This window comes from Pollicipes pollicipes, unplaced genomic scaffold (genome assembly GCF_011947565.3).
Source record: "Pollicipes pollicipes isolate AB1234 unplaced genomic scaffold, Ppol_2.1 Scaffold_7228;HRSCAF=8575_pilon_pilon_pilon, whole genome shotgun sequence".
NCBI classification, from domain to species: Eukaryota; Metazoa; Arthropoda; class Thecostraca; order Pollicipedomorpha; family Pollicipedidae; genus Pollicipes; species Pollicipes pollicipes.
Window position 1 is genome coordinate 298,113 of NW_023597032.1, and position 17,038 is coordinate 315,150.

The 17,038-nt window shown below is 58.1% G+C and overlaps 1 protein-coding gene across 1 annotated transcript in view; it reads right to left on the reverse strand.

Annotated features, from left to right (window-relative positions):
• The window catches only part of LOC119109039 (trynity), a 34,916-nt gene that overhangs the window by 4,721 nt on the left and 13,157 nt on the right, over nucleotides 1-17,038 (reverse strand). The window contains exons 3-12 of the mRNA XM_037232579.1: nucleotides 16,751-16,883; nucleotides 16,161-16,297; nucleotides 13,450-13,571; nucleotides 11,831-11,975; nucleotides 8,275-8,387; nucleotides 7,772-8,040; nucleotides 1,815-1,842; nucleotides 1,398-1,440; nucleotides 1,013-1,188; nucleotides 568-701 (exon numbers count right to left, since the gene is read on the reverse strand). Of these exons, the coding sequence (XP_037088474.1) occupies nucleotides 568-701; nucleotides 1,013-1,188; nucleotides 1,398-1,440; nucleotides 1,815-1,842; nucleotides 7,772-8,040; nucleotides 8,275-8,387; nucleotides 11,831-11,975; nucleotides 13,450-13,571; nucleotides 16,161-16,297; nucleotides 16,751-16,883 (1,300 nt within the window). The remainder of the gene's footprint in view (nucleotides 1-567; nucleotides 702-1,012; nucleotides 1,189-1,397; nucleotides 1,441-1,814; nucleotides 1,843-7,771; nucleotides 8,041-8,274; nucleotides 8,388-11,830; nucleotides 11,976-13,449; nucleotides 13,572-16,160; nucleotides 16,298-16,750; nucleotides 16,884-17,038) is intronic.

Here is a 17,038-nt window from a genome sequence, read left to right on the forward strand (position 1 = left end):
ACTGGAAGGGTCAGAATCGCGTGACTAACTGCGCTAAGCTCCCACGCGCCATAGCGTCTAGACTACGCCCTTCAGATCAGTCACTTGGTGCGCTGCTCTAGTTGTCAGTGCGCTTGTTAAACACCATAACATTGAGCAACACGCTACATCGACCCTGGTTAGACACTTCGCTTGAGCGATATGTGCAGGTTTCGTCTCAGCCCGTCGCTATCCGTGTCCATGCCGAGCCGCTTCAAGGCGGAGGGTCACACGCGGGTTAAGCCCAGCGAGACTTAAGCTTCCTCGCTCGGTATCGAATAGTGACCAGTGCAGCCGATGCCTCGACACCCCTTCCGCTACCCTCCCCCTAACCCAAATATCATCAGTGAGATGGTCAGCTGACTGCACCGCGGCTAATTACTCTGGTCCACACTGAGACGGGCCATCGTACACGACGAGCCTGGCGCGCTATGGAGAAACGAAGTCGAGTGCTGTCGACACCAACGCTGGATCAGCTGGTTACGGCAGACTGAACCCAAGCGAACGCCAAGCGACTGCGGCAGTGTGGCGGCCCTCCCGCCTCCTCACCTGATGGGCATCATGCCGAAGGTGATGTTTCTGGAGGACATGTCGTACGTGCAGCGCACCTTGTAGATCTTGTCCGTCTTGGTCATGACCACCGAGTGGTGCTGGACCACCACGGTGTTGGAGTACACGGTACCCTGCGTGTGGCACGGGGAAGCGTCACTGTCACAGCTCAGCCACGGTCGGCGGACGCTGTCCCTAGAGTCGGATGATCGGCGCGATGGATCGCAGGGCACAAGCCCCACAGACAGCGGATCGCTTTTGTTTACTGCCAGACAGTGGGTCCAGTTCGCCTCTCGGTAGCCACAGTCAGCTTTCGTCGCGTCACTTTCAACACGCCGTGTACGGGTTCTCACGATCGACTTCGCGCTACGGTTCCGACACTCATGCTCGTCTCGCGGCCCGTGATCCGGCAGAGGACGTGATCACGCTCAAGGCATGCACTCACCATGGACTGGGTGTTGCAGTCCTGGCCGGAAAGGCTCAGGTCCAGTCGGAACTTATCCGAGTTCACCACTGCCACGTTGCACGTCTCCGAGCGGCCCAGTGCGTAGATGCGACCGTTGAAGGGTCGGTTGGTGCCCACCAACACCACGATGCGTGTGTCCTTGCACTGCACCGACACTGGAAACGAGGGTCAGCCGGTCAGGGCTGGCACGTGTGTGCGCGCTCCTGTTACAGCTCGGTTATTTCACACGCGTGTGCAAGGCGTACGATGCGATACTGCGTGTTTGTGTTCTAGAGTCGGTTCCACTCAAACGCAGTCGAACAGGATTTTACCATTTTAAAAAACGCGTCCCCCAGCGCATGCTATCTGGACGGGCGTGACCTACCATCGTAACAGGTGCCGGTCGAGTCGCAGTTGACGTCGTTGCCCTCGCCAGCAGACTGGTCGATTCCGTTGCCGCCGGTGGAGTCGCCACCACCGCTGGCACTGCCCGGGGTACCGTTGTCGACAGCACCCGGAGTAGCGCCGCTGCCGCCATCTGGACTGCCGCCACTAGAGCCACCTGGCGAGCCGTCACCAGCGCCACCTGCGCCCGGTGTGCCCGGTGCGCCCCCGCTGCCACCGGTCGGTAGGTCGGGGATCGTCACCACCTGTGTTCCCCCTCCGTCGCTTTCTCCACCAGCTGAAACGGTGTGCAGAAACGCTGACGTGAAAATCCTTCCCAAGCTGTGAGAAGCTTGGCTGTGCGCACCAGCTGTCAACACCAGAGGATTACAGTGAGACCTGGTTATCTTGAGTAAACGGTAGATCGGTTACTATTCGGTGCTGTGCTGTGGCCGTTGCCACAGTTGCGATACACTGAATGATGTCCGTGTGGAGAAGCAGACATGACTAAAATGTACAACGTGCTGCGTCTCTCGGACCAAACCATCTGTATTTTGCTAGTGCTCACACCATACCGCAGGCGGCTTTAAAACCCAATAGCAAACTAAGGTGTATGTCACCTACTATGGGTGCATATTTTTATACCATCTGCATGCCACGAGCACAGGGTTCCTGGGGCGCTGACGCAAGAGATGTGCTGAGCCAGCGGCTACCGGCGGCGTCGCTGTCCCGGAGTCAGGGCCAGAGACTCACCTGCGTCTCCGGCCGAGGTCGGGCCGACGCCAGAGGGGCCGGGCTCGCCGGCTCCCGGCTCAGGTCCGCCGGCCGGTGGGGCGCTGCCGTCCAGCGATCCTGGTACGTGGCACGCAGCACGGTCAGCGACTAAGTATCACTATCATACCACAGTACCACCAGGGCTCGGCTGGCGCGGATTTACGTAACATTTGGTAACGCCGTAGTGTTCGGTGTTGTAACCAAGAGCCGCAGTACAGTAAGGCAACTTTGGCGTAGGCTCATCATATTTGTTTGTTTGAAAAACAACACATGTAGATTACAACGTAAATCATGATTCCGTGGCCTCCACTGAGATGTATAAGCTTGTCACAGGAAAACACGTACTCCATCAGTGCATAGCTTTTACAATCACCAACACTTATCTGGAAAAACAGCAATGTTCAAAAGCATTAACGTGACAACGAAATTAGTAGCCGAAGCTTTCGAACACCTCCTGACACGATCCCGTCGTGTTACATAAGGTGTCAGTCACCGGCCGTCAGTCCACTCAGGCGGCGCGCGGCGTGTCAGCCAAGCGTCAGTCACAGCCGCGCGAGCTGGGGCAACCCGGCGCCACCCTCCCACGCCTCGCGCATGACCAGTCAGCGGGTCTGTCGGCCCTGACGGCGTGGAGCCGGCCCGAGCCGCAGCAGTGCCATGTGCTGGCCACCGGCTGACTACTCGTCCGCGGTCTGCAGCGGACGGCTCGGGGACAGACGCCGGCGGTGATTGGTCGAGAGGGAGGCGTGGGCGGGGGTTCCGCGGGGCTCACATGCGACCGTTTCCTCCACCCATGCGACCGCCACCGGGCACCCTCGAAAGAGGGGTAGCTTCAGCGTCCGCCGACCCTGCCGAGACACGTAGACCCTAACATGGAGGCCTACCTAGCCGGTCTGCGCCGGTGTCAGGCCCGACAGCCTCTGGCGGATTCTTTGCTACAGTACTTTCGCCGGTGGGAGGCACTTGAGACGGGGGGAGGTACACCACTGGGGGAGTGGTGCCCGAGAAGAGGACGGCACCCGAGGAAGGGCTGGCACCCGAGGAGGGGATGGCACCCGACGAGTGAATGGCACCCGAGGAGGGAATGGCAGCCGGGGAAGGAATGGCAGCCGGGGAAGGAATGGCAGCCGGGGAAGGAATGGCAGCCGGGGAAGGAATGGCACCAGGGGAAGGGCTGGCACCCGATGACGGGATAACGCCCGAAGAAGGGATCTTCCCTGACGAAAGGATCGCGAGCAAAGAAGGGATCACACCCGATGAAGGAGGCTTACCCGATGGAGGGATCGCAACTGGCGAGGGAGATTCACCCGATGATGGGGTCGCACCCGACGAAGGATGTTCATCCGATGGAGGGACCGCACCCGGCAAGGGAGATTCACTCGATGATGGGGTCGCACCAGGGGAAAGAGTTTCACCCGAGGGAGATATTGTACCCGGAGAGAGAGATTCACCCGATGATGGGGCTGTTCCAGAAGAATGAGTTTCATCAGATGAATGTACCGCACCCGACAAAGGCGATTCATCCGATGGAGGGATCGCATCTGGCAGAGGAGATTCACCCGATGATGGGGTCGCACCCGAAAAAGGAGATCCATCCTTTGGAGGTATCACACTGGACGAAGGAGATTCATCGGATGGAGGGCTCGCACCCGACGAAGGTGATTCATCGAATGGAGGGATAGTACTCGGCAAGGGAGATTCTCCCGATGGAGGGGTCGCACCCGACGACGGAGATTCATCCGATGGAGGGATCGCATCCGGCGAGGGAGATTCACCCGATGATGGAGTCGCAACCGAAAAAGGAGATTCATCCGATGGAGGAATCACACTGGGCAAAGAAGACTCATCGGATGGAGGGATCGCACCCGACGAAGGTGATTCATCTGATGGAGAGATCGCACCCGGCGAAAGAGATTCGCCTGATGATGGGGTCGCAACCGACGAGGGAGATTCATCCGATGGAGGGATCGCACCCGGCAAGGGAGATTCACCCGATGATGGGGTTGCGCCGGGTGAAAGAGTTTCATCCGATGGAGGGATCGCACTCGGCGAAGGTGATTCATCCGATGGAGGGATCACACCCGGCGAAAGAGATTCGCCCGATGACGGGGTCGCAACCGAAAAAGGAGATTCATCCGATGGGGTAATAACACTGGATAAAGGAGATTCTTCCGATGGAGGGATCGCACCCGACGAAGGCGATTCATCTGATGGAGGGATCGCACCCGGCAAGGGAGAATCACCCGATGATGGGGTTGCGCCGGGCAAAAGAGTTTCATCCGATGGGGGGATCGCACCCGACGAAGGTGATTCATCTGATGGAGAGATCGCACCCGGCAAGGGAGATTCACCCGATGATGGGGCTGCGCCGGGCAAAAGAGTTTCATTCGATGGGAGGATCGCACCCGACGAAGGCGATTCATCTGATGGAGGGATCGCACCCGGCGAAAGAGATTCGCCTGATGATGGGGTCGCAACCGACGAGGGAGATTCATCCGATGGAGGGATCGCACCCGGCAAGGGAGAATCACCCGATGATGGGGTTGCGCCGGGCGAAAGAGTTTCATCCGATGGAGGGATCGCACTCGGCGAAGGTGATTCATCCGATGGAGGGATCGCACCCGGCAAGGGAGATTCACCCGATGACGGGGTCGCAACCGAAAAAGGAGATTCATCCGATGGGGTAAAAACACTGGATAAAGGGGATTCTTCCGATGGAGGGATCGCACCCGACGAAGGTGATTCATCTGATGGAGGGATCGCACCCGGCAAGGGAGACTCACCCGATGATGGGGTTGCGCCGGGCAAAAGAGTTTCATCCGATGGGGGGATCGCACCCGACGAAGGTGATTCATCTGATGGAGGGATCGCACCCGGCAAGGGAGATTCACCCGATGATGGGGTTGCACTAGGCGAAAGAGTTTCATCCGATGGAGGGATCGCACTCGGCGAATGTGATTCACCCGATGGAGGGATCGCACCCGGCGAAAGAGATTCGCCCGATGATGGGGTCGCAACCGACGAGGGAGATTCATCCGATGGAGGGATCGCAATCGGCAATGGATATCCATCTGATGGTGGAGTCACACCAGGAAAAGGGGTTTCATCCGAGGGAGGAACTGTACCTGGTAAATGAGATTCACCCGATGATTGGGGCGCACCAGACGAAGGAGTTTCATCCGATGGAGGGGTCGCGCCCAGCGAAGGAGATTCACCCGATGGTGGGGTCGTACCCGATAAGGGAGATTTATCCGACTGAGGGATCCCACCCAATGAAGGAGATTCATCCGATGGAGGGCTCGCACCCGACGAAGGCGATCCATTCGATGGAGGGATCGAGCCCGGCGAGGGAGATTCACCCGATGATGGAGTCGCACCAGACGAGAGAGCTTCATCCGAGGGAGGGACTGTACCCGGCAAGGGAGATTCACCCGATGATGGGCTTGCACCAGACGAAGGGGTTTCATCTGACGGAGGGATTGCATCTGGTGAGGGAACACCATCCGGCAAGGGTTTAAAGGTATCCTCGGATATGTCTGCGGGTGGGGGAGCCCCGGCTGTGGGGTCGGCGCCTTGCCCGGGGGTGCCGGCCACTGCCGTGCTGGGTGCCAGCTGTTCGGGACTGGGCCGCCTGACCACTAGGGTATCGTCGAGGGGAGCGGCGGTGGGCGGCGGCGGACCAGGCAGCACCGCAGGCCCCGACGGCTCTGTGTAGAGAAGGTGCTTGGTGTCACGTGCCAGCCATGCGTCGGTGCGTGCAGGTGCGCCCCAGGTCACGTGGTACGGTCTCGAGTCGCGGCTCGGGTCAGTCGTGCGATGAAAGGCGCCAGATGATCACCAGGCTGGGGGCAGCCCTCTTTTCAGGGTAGTCAGGGGGAGGCAGCCAGATGGCTTGCGTTTTGGGAAAAAGCGGCACAAGCCGAAGGGCGGCCATCGGACTGCTCCGCCGGCCAGCACTGGCATTAAAGGCCAAATCATCGAGCGCCTCGGGTCGGGCAGCGTCGTCGCGTCAGACTACGGGCGCTGTTTTGTGACCAGACTGCACCGGGACGGTAGGCTCGGGACTGTTGCAACATGACGGCCGTTGCTCTACCAACTAGGCTAATTTTCAGATGTAGAAAAGACCCAGCCGTGTCCAGGAGCTTGTCAGACAGCGCCGGTCTGTCCATGCGTTAGTTATGATTAAGAGAAAGAAAATGAGGAGGGAGCGATTTGTTAGCAAATCGGCCAGACGTCGAATGACTTGGCATTTACCTGCCCTGAAGCTAAACACTCCGGTTTGCCTACTTTTGGGTTTCTCATAGCACATTATTTGGGTGATGTAGCGTTTGTTCTTGGTGACTACTTGGCGGCATATCATGTTGTCAGTCGGCTCTAAAAAGTCAACAACGTCGTCAGTCATGGGTAAAAAGGATGACAATATTGGGACTTGGGATAAGGGAAGCACTTGGCGAAAAAAGTACCACAACTGATAACTTATTTCTTAATGCACGAATAATGGGTACTTGACACGTGGTGCCAAACATTGCCAGGTGGTTGCTTCTTCCCCAATAAATGCCACCATTCCGGTTGGCGTACAGGACACTTGTAAAAGGCAGGCAATGTACAATATGTTTGGATGATTGGGGTGCGCGATAAGAGCAATTAGATGGGGGATGCTTAAGTTCGATTTGCTGATTACTGGAAGGACTTGGTGGCTTTTCAGGACAAGGACACGGTTGCGTCATCAAGTTAAGCAGTGAGCGATGTGATGTGAGTGTATGGCAGTTGCGCCGTTGGAGGAGAAGCAGCTATTGCCGAGCAATGTCGGACATTTAGGCAACTGAGCCCTCTTTACCGTTAAAGACAACACAGAGGAGACGAATGTTATCCTGCCACGGCGATTCAAAATCGAGCATGCTTCGTCCTCCAACGGAATACCGCAACCGTCTGCACACGGACCGATCAGAGGCCTTACGAAAAGCATCGTGGATGCCAGACTATACCCTTGATAGACAGCACTCGCGCTTGCGGCCTCAGACGCATGCATTGCCTCGGTCTGGCCAGTGAAGGCACCAGTACCGGCCTGCTGCGGTCTCTGAGCAGTGACGTCTCCAGGGTGATGTTGTGAGTGTGCACAGCAGTGTCAAGACAGTCGCTCTGTCGGCCGGAGCAGGCTCGGAGGGGTGGGGTGGGGGTGAGGGGTGGGACGGCCCGTCCCGGCTCGAGTTAGAGAACGCGGGACGACAGTTAGCGGTCGTAAGTGATCACGGGCGCACGTGTCCAGTCAGAAGTCAGCACACAAGAGCAAACACAGCCTGGAAAAGGGAGCGCCGTTAAGCATATGGGTGGCGTTTGCGGGCGAGTGTGGTGATGTAGACTGGACGAGTACTGGATCAATGTTGGTCCACAGTGAAGGTTTGCATGCTTTCTATAGACAGCCCCGTACTACTATGTGCTCCGTTAGTCTGCCATCTTCTACGATGAAGCTAATTTTCATTCGCCACATCCCCTGCAAGACCGTCAATCGAGCAGAGCCTGTTTAACTCTACAGTGACGCCCTGATGTGCCACAGTGGCAACCCTGTGAGTGGTCTCTGGCTACAGTGACTTGCCCACCCGCTCCCACTGTGGCGGCGTGTGTCGCCCGGCGACGGCGCACTCACTTTTGCAGACGTTCTCATGATAGACGCCCGGCTCGCGCCCCACATCAAGCAGGGGCTGCTCGCTGGAGAGGAAAGTCAGCGCGCCCTCCGGCAGTGTCACGTGGTCCAGGTGGAACAGCTGGCAGTTGTAGGTGGTGCCGGTCGGCGGGCCGCGGTACAGGAACGACCGGCACATGATCTCGTTCTCGATCTCGCAGGCGCGCCGGCACGCTTCCATGTTGTTGGCCTGCGGCGACGCGACCGGTCAGCCCCGTCTCCCCACGGTGAGTCGCGCGCGCCGTTGCGCTTCTGATGGGCGCTCAGCGCGCATCCTGGCCTTGACAGACTGGGCCATCAGTGAGAGAATCGTGCGCTGCCGCGGTCTGTGGACCGCGCCGAAGCGTCTGTCGACAGATGGCAACCAGTGGGTGCCCTCGTTCCGTTAAGACGCAGATCGCCCGATCGGTCAGCGCCGGCTTACCATCAGCTCCAGGTCGACGTAGTAGTGCGTGTCTACGTAGCGATTAATGACATCGTTCGGCACGCCAATGTCGGGTGTGGGGAACTCCCGGTCACCCTTGCACGCCTGGTCACCTGGAACAAGTTCAGTTTGGTTTGAGGAAGAACGGGACACTTAGTTTGGCTACTGGCCTCCATTCCTACTAAAAATTGCTGGTCTCTCGACGACAGGGAAGCATGCATTCAAAACCGCAAGGTTTTCGTTCTCACAGCAAATCGACGCTATTAAAGCACGGTACATTCGTTCAGGTATGCTACATTTGCTTATCCTGAGACAGCATCCAAAAACGATCATAGGTTGGCTAAAGCTGCGATGGCAGTATCTCGACTCGAAAATCATGCGTGATATCAGCTTCCTTGACTAGCAATGGCGCATGGCTATCAACTGTTTTAGGATTGCGGACGATAAGCTGCATCATCCAATTGGCGTTGTCCTTCCAATAGAATCGTGACTTGCACGTTGCGTACTGTAGCTCCAGTGGAAGTGTCATTATGAACAATATGCAGCGCCATGCGGGTTCTCCTCCCATGAAACGCTCCCACATGACCAGTCTCCGACAACGCTCCCACGTGACCAGCCTCTCACAACGCTCCTACATGACCAGTCTCCGACAACGCTCTTACGTGACCAGTCTCTGACAACGGTCCTATGTGGCCAACCTCTGACAGTCAGTTGACGATGGGTCGAAATAACAAGGCTGATTCCGGGGCGGCCGTGTTAAGGCATTGCAAAACGCTACGTGGTGTCACGGCTACGATTCTCCGTCCGACAAAAATTGCTTTTTGATGACGGGGGGTTCAGAGTCTTCGCGATTACCTATGTTCGGCAGGGGCTGTTCCCAGAGCCTGTGGCCAAAAAGACCGGACATCACTTCTGGCCAATTCTGTTTTCTGGCATGGACGTCCCATTTGACACCGTGCTCTCAGATGAGGACGCAGTTTGTCACGGAACTGTTGGTCATGCCAGGCCACTCAGGAGGCAAAAGCGCACAAGTGGAACGACCGTTCACAAAATGGCATCTCCATTGTTCGGGGCCGTGAACCGGTTAGGTGACGCGACAAAGGCGGAATGGGTTTAATCTCACAACGCGCCCGGTTTTCAAAGCCTGCGTGCAGGGCGCAAAGATGATTACCGGCTGACTGTGTGGTGCCATCTGCCGGCATTTCTTAGAACTCGGCCTAAATCGTCCATCCTGGCGTACGCAGTAGTACTTCTTGTGGCTTGTCCAGTACCGTTTCGTACTGAGCTGACCAGGTTTTCTTATCGCTGAACTTTTGGGCACAAAATGAGCTCAACCAGTTCTATTCACCGTTAATCAAATGGGTCGGTAAATGCTCATAAAACTTCATTATACTCGCAGTGCGACAGCTAGGAACTAGCTTCAGGTAGATAGCATCGCGAGTTACAGAGTGACCACCCAAGAGAAGGATCACGTTCAAACAGCTAAGAAGTAGGTGACCGGTGTAGACAGCCCCTGCGCCTCTCAGGTGGAGGAGAGATCCAGTGACCTAAAGGTGTCTATCTTTGGCTGTAGACTGACGAGTGTAACCACGCATTCGAATGTACTGAGGTATAACCACCTCTGGTGGTGCTTGATTGGTCAAATCACAAAAACAGACCAATCGTCCCATACGTTATTGGCGCCCGGACCTCAGCGACCCCAGTGGTGTCTATGGCCGTTTTTGGACTGTGCTCTGATCCTGCAGCAGACTGTGCTCTGGCCCTGCAGCAGACTGCTGTGACCTAGTAGCAGACAGGTGTGACCTCGAAGCAGACTGCTGTGACCCCGAAGCAGACTGCTCTGACCCCGAAGCAGACCGTTGTGACTCGGCATCAGACTGCTGTGACTCAGCAGCAGACTGCTGTGACCCCGCAGCAGACTGCTGTGACTCAGCAGCAGACTGCTGTGACTCAGCAGCAGACTGCGCCGTCACCGGATCGTGCCGCCGCCGCCGCTGTTCGGCGCCATCTGGCCTCAGTTGACGGCCCCTTCACCGTTTAACGGTAGGATCGCCGCACCTGGCGCGCCACTCAGTCGCCATCCTCCAACAAACGACGCCCCGGTGCGGCCCAACGGCGCCGACAGAACGGCCGGAACGCGCGGAACGGGCGGCTGCAACTCCCGGACCGGGCGAGCCGAAACAAAATGGCGAAAATCGCGTAATGCTCAGCGAGTCCGGAACCACATTCCATGAACAGACACTGGGATGCCTGCGAAAATTGATATGCTGCCAATGCTGTGATGTAAGCCTGTCTTAGATTCCTTATTTAGCAATGTATCTATTTGACACGACAATTTACGCCATCTACCACATTTGGTTCAGGTCCCGGTCAGTTTAACTGGAGGATATGCTGCATTGCCATTCCTGCCATTGAAATGCATTTCCCACCAATGATCCTCAAGTGGCCATCGTCCACAGTCGCAGCCAACACGTGAAGCTGCATTGGGGAGCCGTTCGGCCGTCCGACCACACCACCGTGGGCTACCGCCGCCCGCCTCGGACGCGCTGGACCTTATCTGTGGACTCTGCGTGGGAATGCATAGCGCGAGCGGCGCCCGTGCAGCACGTGTCCTCAGCCGTGGTAACGGGCCGGGCTGGGCGGCGGCGGACACGGGTAACGGCCCCGCGCGGATAGGCGGCTGTGCCGTCACGGCGACAGGGTACGGAAAGGCGGCCGCCGCGCCCCCGAGCGCGAGGGGAACGGCTGGTGACGCCGGTCGCACGTGGCCCGCCTGTGGACGCGGCCCTCCGCCGCAACGACGGACGGCGTACCCGTGGAGGGCTCTTCGGCCGGACGAGCCTTACTAGGACTGTGCAATTGCGGAGAGCTCTTCTAGATGGGCTGAGATGTTCCGGTGCGACGGTAGGGATGGGCCAGATCTGAGCGGCGCTGGCAATGGCTGGCTGATGCCGGGCGGTAACATCGCGCTGATTGTGTCGGCTGGGCTTATCTCGTCTCACATCAAGCCACTCGTAAACGGTACAAGGTGGAGTGAAACCTTATCTTCGTTGCATGGGCCTACAAACAGGCGCTTGAAATGTTAATTGGTGTTTACGATGGTCTGAGTGCCCGCAGTCGGGCGCGGGTCAGCCCAAATGAATCGGGTTCAGCGCCGTGACTCGTTACGGAGACTATGGGCTGTTGTGGTGACTGAGAAAGGGCGGATCGATTGGTGCTGTTTGGTTTTGAGTGGGCCTTGGCATCCAGCTAGGCGTGAGCGCTTGCCCAGCGCATGGAACGGAACCTTAAAGGGACTCCACCCTTGCTCAGGATGAACTCTGTAGTGCTAGCTCAGAGCTCTGTAGTGCTTGCCGTACTCTCTACGATGATGCAAACCGTGATGGTAGCTGGGCCTTTGAGGTTGCCTTCGCTCTTAATTCCTTGTGCGAGCTCTGTGCAGCGCTCCGTGACACCAGTGGCTGACTTCCAAATGTCAGGTCTATCCCGAACGACGTCCACCTCCCACTCGGCGGCGCTGGCGGTGACGGCCACCCGCCAGCGAGCGGGCACTCACCGGTGAGGCAGAGGTTCTCGAAGTAGTCGACCTGGTCGGCGTCCACCATCTCGATGGTCTCGTCGACGGAGCGCCGGTCGTGCTCGGAGAGGTGGCACTGGAGGGTCATGTAGCTGTACTCGGCCGAGCGGCACGGGAACCGGCGCTGAAATCGACACCGCGGCGTCACCCGCGTTGTGTTGAGTCCGAGGAGTAGCGGGCTATGACAAGGTAAGACCATGGCCACATCTTGTTTGTTCCTCGTCCTCTGCCGTGCTTTACGGCGAAGATTAACGAGGGCCATATGCTTCCTTCAGTTAGGATTTTCCGAAACACGGGATTGCGGCTGCTGTCCCGACGCGGTCGCAGCAAGCTAACAAATTGCAGCACGTCTAAATTTTAATAAACCGAGAGCATAAGAACCCATAATGACGCTCGTAAATTCGCCGGCGCGTTTCCTTTGTCGGGCTGACGTGTACAAACGGCCGTGGCCACATGCCGCCGCTGTAGAGCTGATCCCGCTACCAAGTCAATGGGATCCCCTGGCAGGTGCGAACACAACACGTGATTAACGGGAGCCGAGTGACTCGTTACCATCCCGCTGCGCGCGCGGTCCGAGACATCACCGCGCCGCTAGGTGACGTTCGCACGCCCCGCCCGGTACGCGGTCCGTTTGGCCGGTCTGGGTCACGGCCCGGCTCCGGGGCAGCTAAGTGGCGGTAGCGCAGCCGCTGTGGCCCGAGCCTGAGATCGCCGCAGCGACCGGTTACGCGCCGTAATTGAATCCTATCGTAACCGGCTAATGAGGCTTTTTCAGCAGGCGACGGCTCGTTTCGGGCGGACAGCACTGCGACAACGGCGTGGCAGGGTGGGAACCATTAACATTCTGGCTGACAGAGTTGAGAAAGAAAGGGGCATGCCAATCAAGCCAATGCTGCTAATGTTCCACCAGCTTTAATTGTGAGTGTAATTGCGACGTCTTAGACTTTTCATCAACACAGGCAGTTGAATCTCTGTGCTTTATGGGTCACTCGAAAGCCTTTTAAGGTACCGGACGGGTCATGAGACGTTGGCACAAATCCGGGGTGCAAAACAATTTTTAACAGGAAGTAACTGTTTTTTATTCCAAGCAGCTGTAGGACGCGTCACCGTCAGAAAGGTCGATGAACCTGTGCGAGGACAAACACTGCGGCCGCCAGACTATGTACGCCAGGCGGCCAGTCATGGTGGATCACTCCGAACCGGAGACGGACAGTATTGTCCCACGGGACAGGCTCACTACAGGCCTAGTAGTAATTCCACGGTTGCTTGATCACGCCGTTAATTCGGGACGATGGTCAGCCTATTCCAACGGTTAGGTGGACGTCACCTGGTCTCGTCCAGATAGACGGTCTCCCGGCGACAATGGGTGTGGTTTGATTGGAGCATCTCAGAAAACCGGCTTAAGGTGAATGACGTTGAGTTTAAAGATTATACCCAAAATGGCATTTTCACCCCGAATATTTTAAAAGATTTTCGGTACTCCGCTCCACTCCACTCCAGCGACTTCACTTACCGACTCCAGCGACTCCACTTATTCGAACAGCGTGTCGGACAGGCTCTTTACCTTCTTCAGACACGCAGCCAGACAGGAGGCTCACCTCGTTTAGACAGGCGGCCAGGCAAGCCTCCTTGGTCGAGGTGAACATGAGAGCATTATCCAGGCCGCGCAGCATCTTCTTGGGCAGACGCTCGAACGTCCAAGGACGGTTGCAAACGTTGTCTGCAACGCACAGCAGGCTGTTATTGAAGCCGTCGCTCACACTCAGCGGTCAGATCACGGCGAGTCCGGAAATGTTGCGACGGGTAGGCGATCCTGGCCTCAACCGTTCGGCGTCGTGCGTCGTGCGCTTTGTCGGTGTCGCGCTGCGTGTTCAGGGCAGCTCGCGCGGCCTCCGGAGCCCGCCTCGCCTCTGAAGACACCGCATCACCGCAGGCCACAGTTCCCTCCCAGGCGGTCACTCGGCCGCCCCGTCCTTGCATCGATCCCCTCCCCCTCACTCCTTTTTTCGCCGGTGGCTGTCACACCTCGGCGAACGCGCCGGTGACCCCAACGGTCGAGGCGGCGCACAACAGCGCAGCGGGAGACGGCGACGCAGCACAAGACAGGTGCCCGGACGCGCGCGACGACGGCTAATCGGCGCGCACGCGCCACGTAAATGTTTCCGCTCAACGGTTCAGTGACGGACGAACCGCCAGGGAGCCAGCCGTGCGTGCGTGGAGAGAGGTGAGAGGGAGGAAAGCGGACGACGAGGGACTTACCACAGACAGGTGCGTACGTATGCATACCAGTGACCTTAGACAGCAATAGAGCAGGCGTCAGTTACGCACGCGCGTACTGTGGTCGCTAGCTCACCAACCTTTCAAACGTCATGCATAACATGAAAACAAGACCGCACACGACATTTATCTTAGGCTTTATCCCAAATCAGCGACAAAACACTGAGGGCATGGGCTTTTCGGAAATCTTCGGCTATTTGTGAGCCGCATGTCCATAGACAACAGAACCAGCGAAACGTTGTTTGGCTACTGGATGAATGTAGTCTGCTGTACCACCATGATGGCGTATATGGCCACGGACAATTAATCAGTGCTGCCTCCAGCTGGTGGTTGTGGAAATCCCCAGCCTATTATCTGTGCTGTCACCGGTGACAAATATCTCTTAAGTGACACTTCACATTACCAAACAATTAACAAGGCGGTAAGTGATAAGCCATGCTAATAACGTGCAGGTGCTACAAGCGAGATTTTGATGTGTGTGACTGACTGATGATGGCTGATATATCTGGTGTACATGTTTGGTTTGCCTCTGAAGAAGACCCAATGTACATGTTTGGACGCTCTCTGAAGGAGACGCAGCATGCGACCTTGTCAGTGGCCAACGTCCGCACAGCGTGTCTTCCGTAGCCGGGCATCACCTCAACCGCACGCCGACCGGCGGCGGAGGGGTAGGGCTGGGCTCCCAGCCTCCACCCGCGCTGACCGGCGGCGAAGGGGTCGGCCTGGGCTCCCAGCCTTCACCTGCGCCGACTGGCCAACAATGGTCCGCCCTGAGGCCGCTGGAAGTTATGGACCGACCGGCGCGGCTCCAGCAGATGGCCGCCGTTCCCGGAGGCGGCCACGCTGGCCGGGGCCGGGGCTAGGGCCGGAGCCGGAGCCGGGTCCGGCCGAGACCGGCAGACCGTGACGAAGTACGGCGAACGACAGCACGGCGCCCGCCGCCGCCCGGCACCGTTAAACGACCGCGCGCCGCGCGCGGCATAATATCGCCGCGATTGGCGGCTGGCGGGCAGGCGTCCAGCCGCTCGCGGGCCGGAGCCCTCGAGCTGTCAGATACAACGTCCTGCTAGCCGGGCGCGAGCAGAATCGTGGCTGCGTGGTGAACCGCAGTTCGCCGAGCGCGAAGCTGCGCCGCGTGAATCAGATAAAAAGCGCGCCGTCGACTGTGACGCCTAACGAGGACGCGCACGACGGCCAGCTGGAGCTGGCCTCCGCGTGCCATTGGCCCGAGGTCAACAGCCCCAGGGGATGAGTGTCGTGCAGTCGCCGGCGCTGGGATGGAACCCGCGCGCCGGTCACGACGCGCTGGCTGTCCACGCCGCCGGCAGCGCGGAAAATGGAGCGTGCTGCGCCGTCAGACGGGCGTGAGCGCTGACGGCGGCGCCCGACGGCGGGCTAAGCGCAGACGTCGGTCAGTCACCGCGGCCGGGACAAGCCGGGCTCGGCCGGGGTATGGGGTCGGCTGAGCGCTCAGCGAGCTCAGGTCTGCGTGCTGAACCGCTGAACGACCCGAGCGATGACCCCGGGCGATCACGTGACAGCCGAGAGCGACCCTTTACGCGGCCGATCAGAGCATAATTGGTGCGCCTTAGGGCACAGTTAGCAAGGATGATGCGCTGATTCGCAGAAAGCAGGACCCCTCGGGAATCAGCGTGGCCGCCGTTGGGATACGGTACTGGAGCAATTGAATCAGCAGTGCAGGTTGCTGGTCAGTGACCTTCCCGAGTCCGAGTGTGTCTCAAAGCAGCACTAGTTATTTCACGAAGCAGGTGGAGTGACGTTCAACAGGCCTGGATCCTGGAGCGTCAAGTGATGATCTATGCGACATTACCTGAATGTTTTTCATTCACACCTATCAAAACGTTGCGCTGGTCGATATTTTCTCAAGGGAAGCGCATGTAACCTGTGCAGAAGAGGCTAACCCGTGCAAGAGGTAAATACAAATCGTTTGGCACGTGATGAGTCGAACAGCAGACACAAAAAAGTTGCAGACAGTAGAAAATGAGCCAAGTGTTAAATGTCAGTGCCTCACCGGAGCGTATTCTGAGCTTGATCATGTAGTAGGTGCTGACGGCCGGCTTAGGCAGGGCCGACGGGTTGTTGGCGGACGTCTCGTTCTGCAGCAAGCACACCGTCTCCTGCACCGGCGTCAGTGGGTTCGTGACGAAGCTGCAACGCCGGGTGCACCCATTACGACACGGCCACGCCGCTGCCGCGTTCAAGACAACCACCCGGGTCGATCGGGGCAGGAAGAGCCGGCCATTTCGCGTCGGTTCTGGTTTGACGGCTGGTGCCGGGAGCGCGGCCGCTCGTGCGGAGGCCGGTGGCTGACCTCCGCGGGTCACCCCCGCCCGACGGCCCCCTGTGCCGACCGCTGGCCAGCCGGCTCGAGACGGCATGAGGCGGGTTCTGCTGCCTGTGCCGGGCGCCGCGGCGGCGGTGGACATCGCTGGCGAAGCAACAGCTCTAGTTTCCACCGATGCGTGCGTGGCTTCGAAGCCGACATACTGATGTCTTTAGTAAGTGAGAGATCATTCTCAGACGTAATCTGCTTCATCAGAGTTAGAGTTTTTAAACTCGGGCTCTTCTCCCCACCGGCTGAGACGCTGCCGTAGCTCTCACCTGAATGAGGCTGCCTGGCACTCGGGCTCCTCCCTGCACCAGCCCTGGCACTCGTACAGGGTCAAGTTGCGGATGGTGTAGTAGGTGTTGCCCCTGTAGTCCATATCTGTCAGCTTCTCGAACGCCACGGCCGCTGTCAGAACCGATAATGTTAGTCAGCTGATGACCAGTCGCATGCCATATGCAACGCTAGCGGTCCGCTTCCTGTAACAGGTTCTGTTACAATCGCGTGAGAAAATCGCGCTGAACAGCTTTGTGAAAGGAATGCACAGGGAATTTGAACGGCTA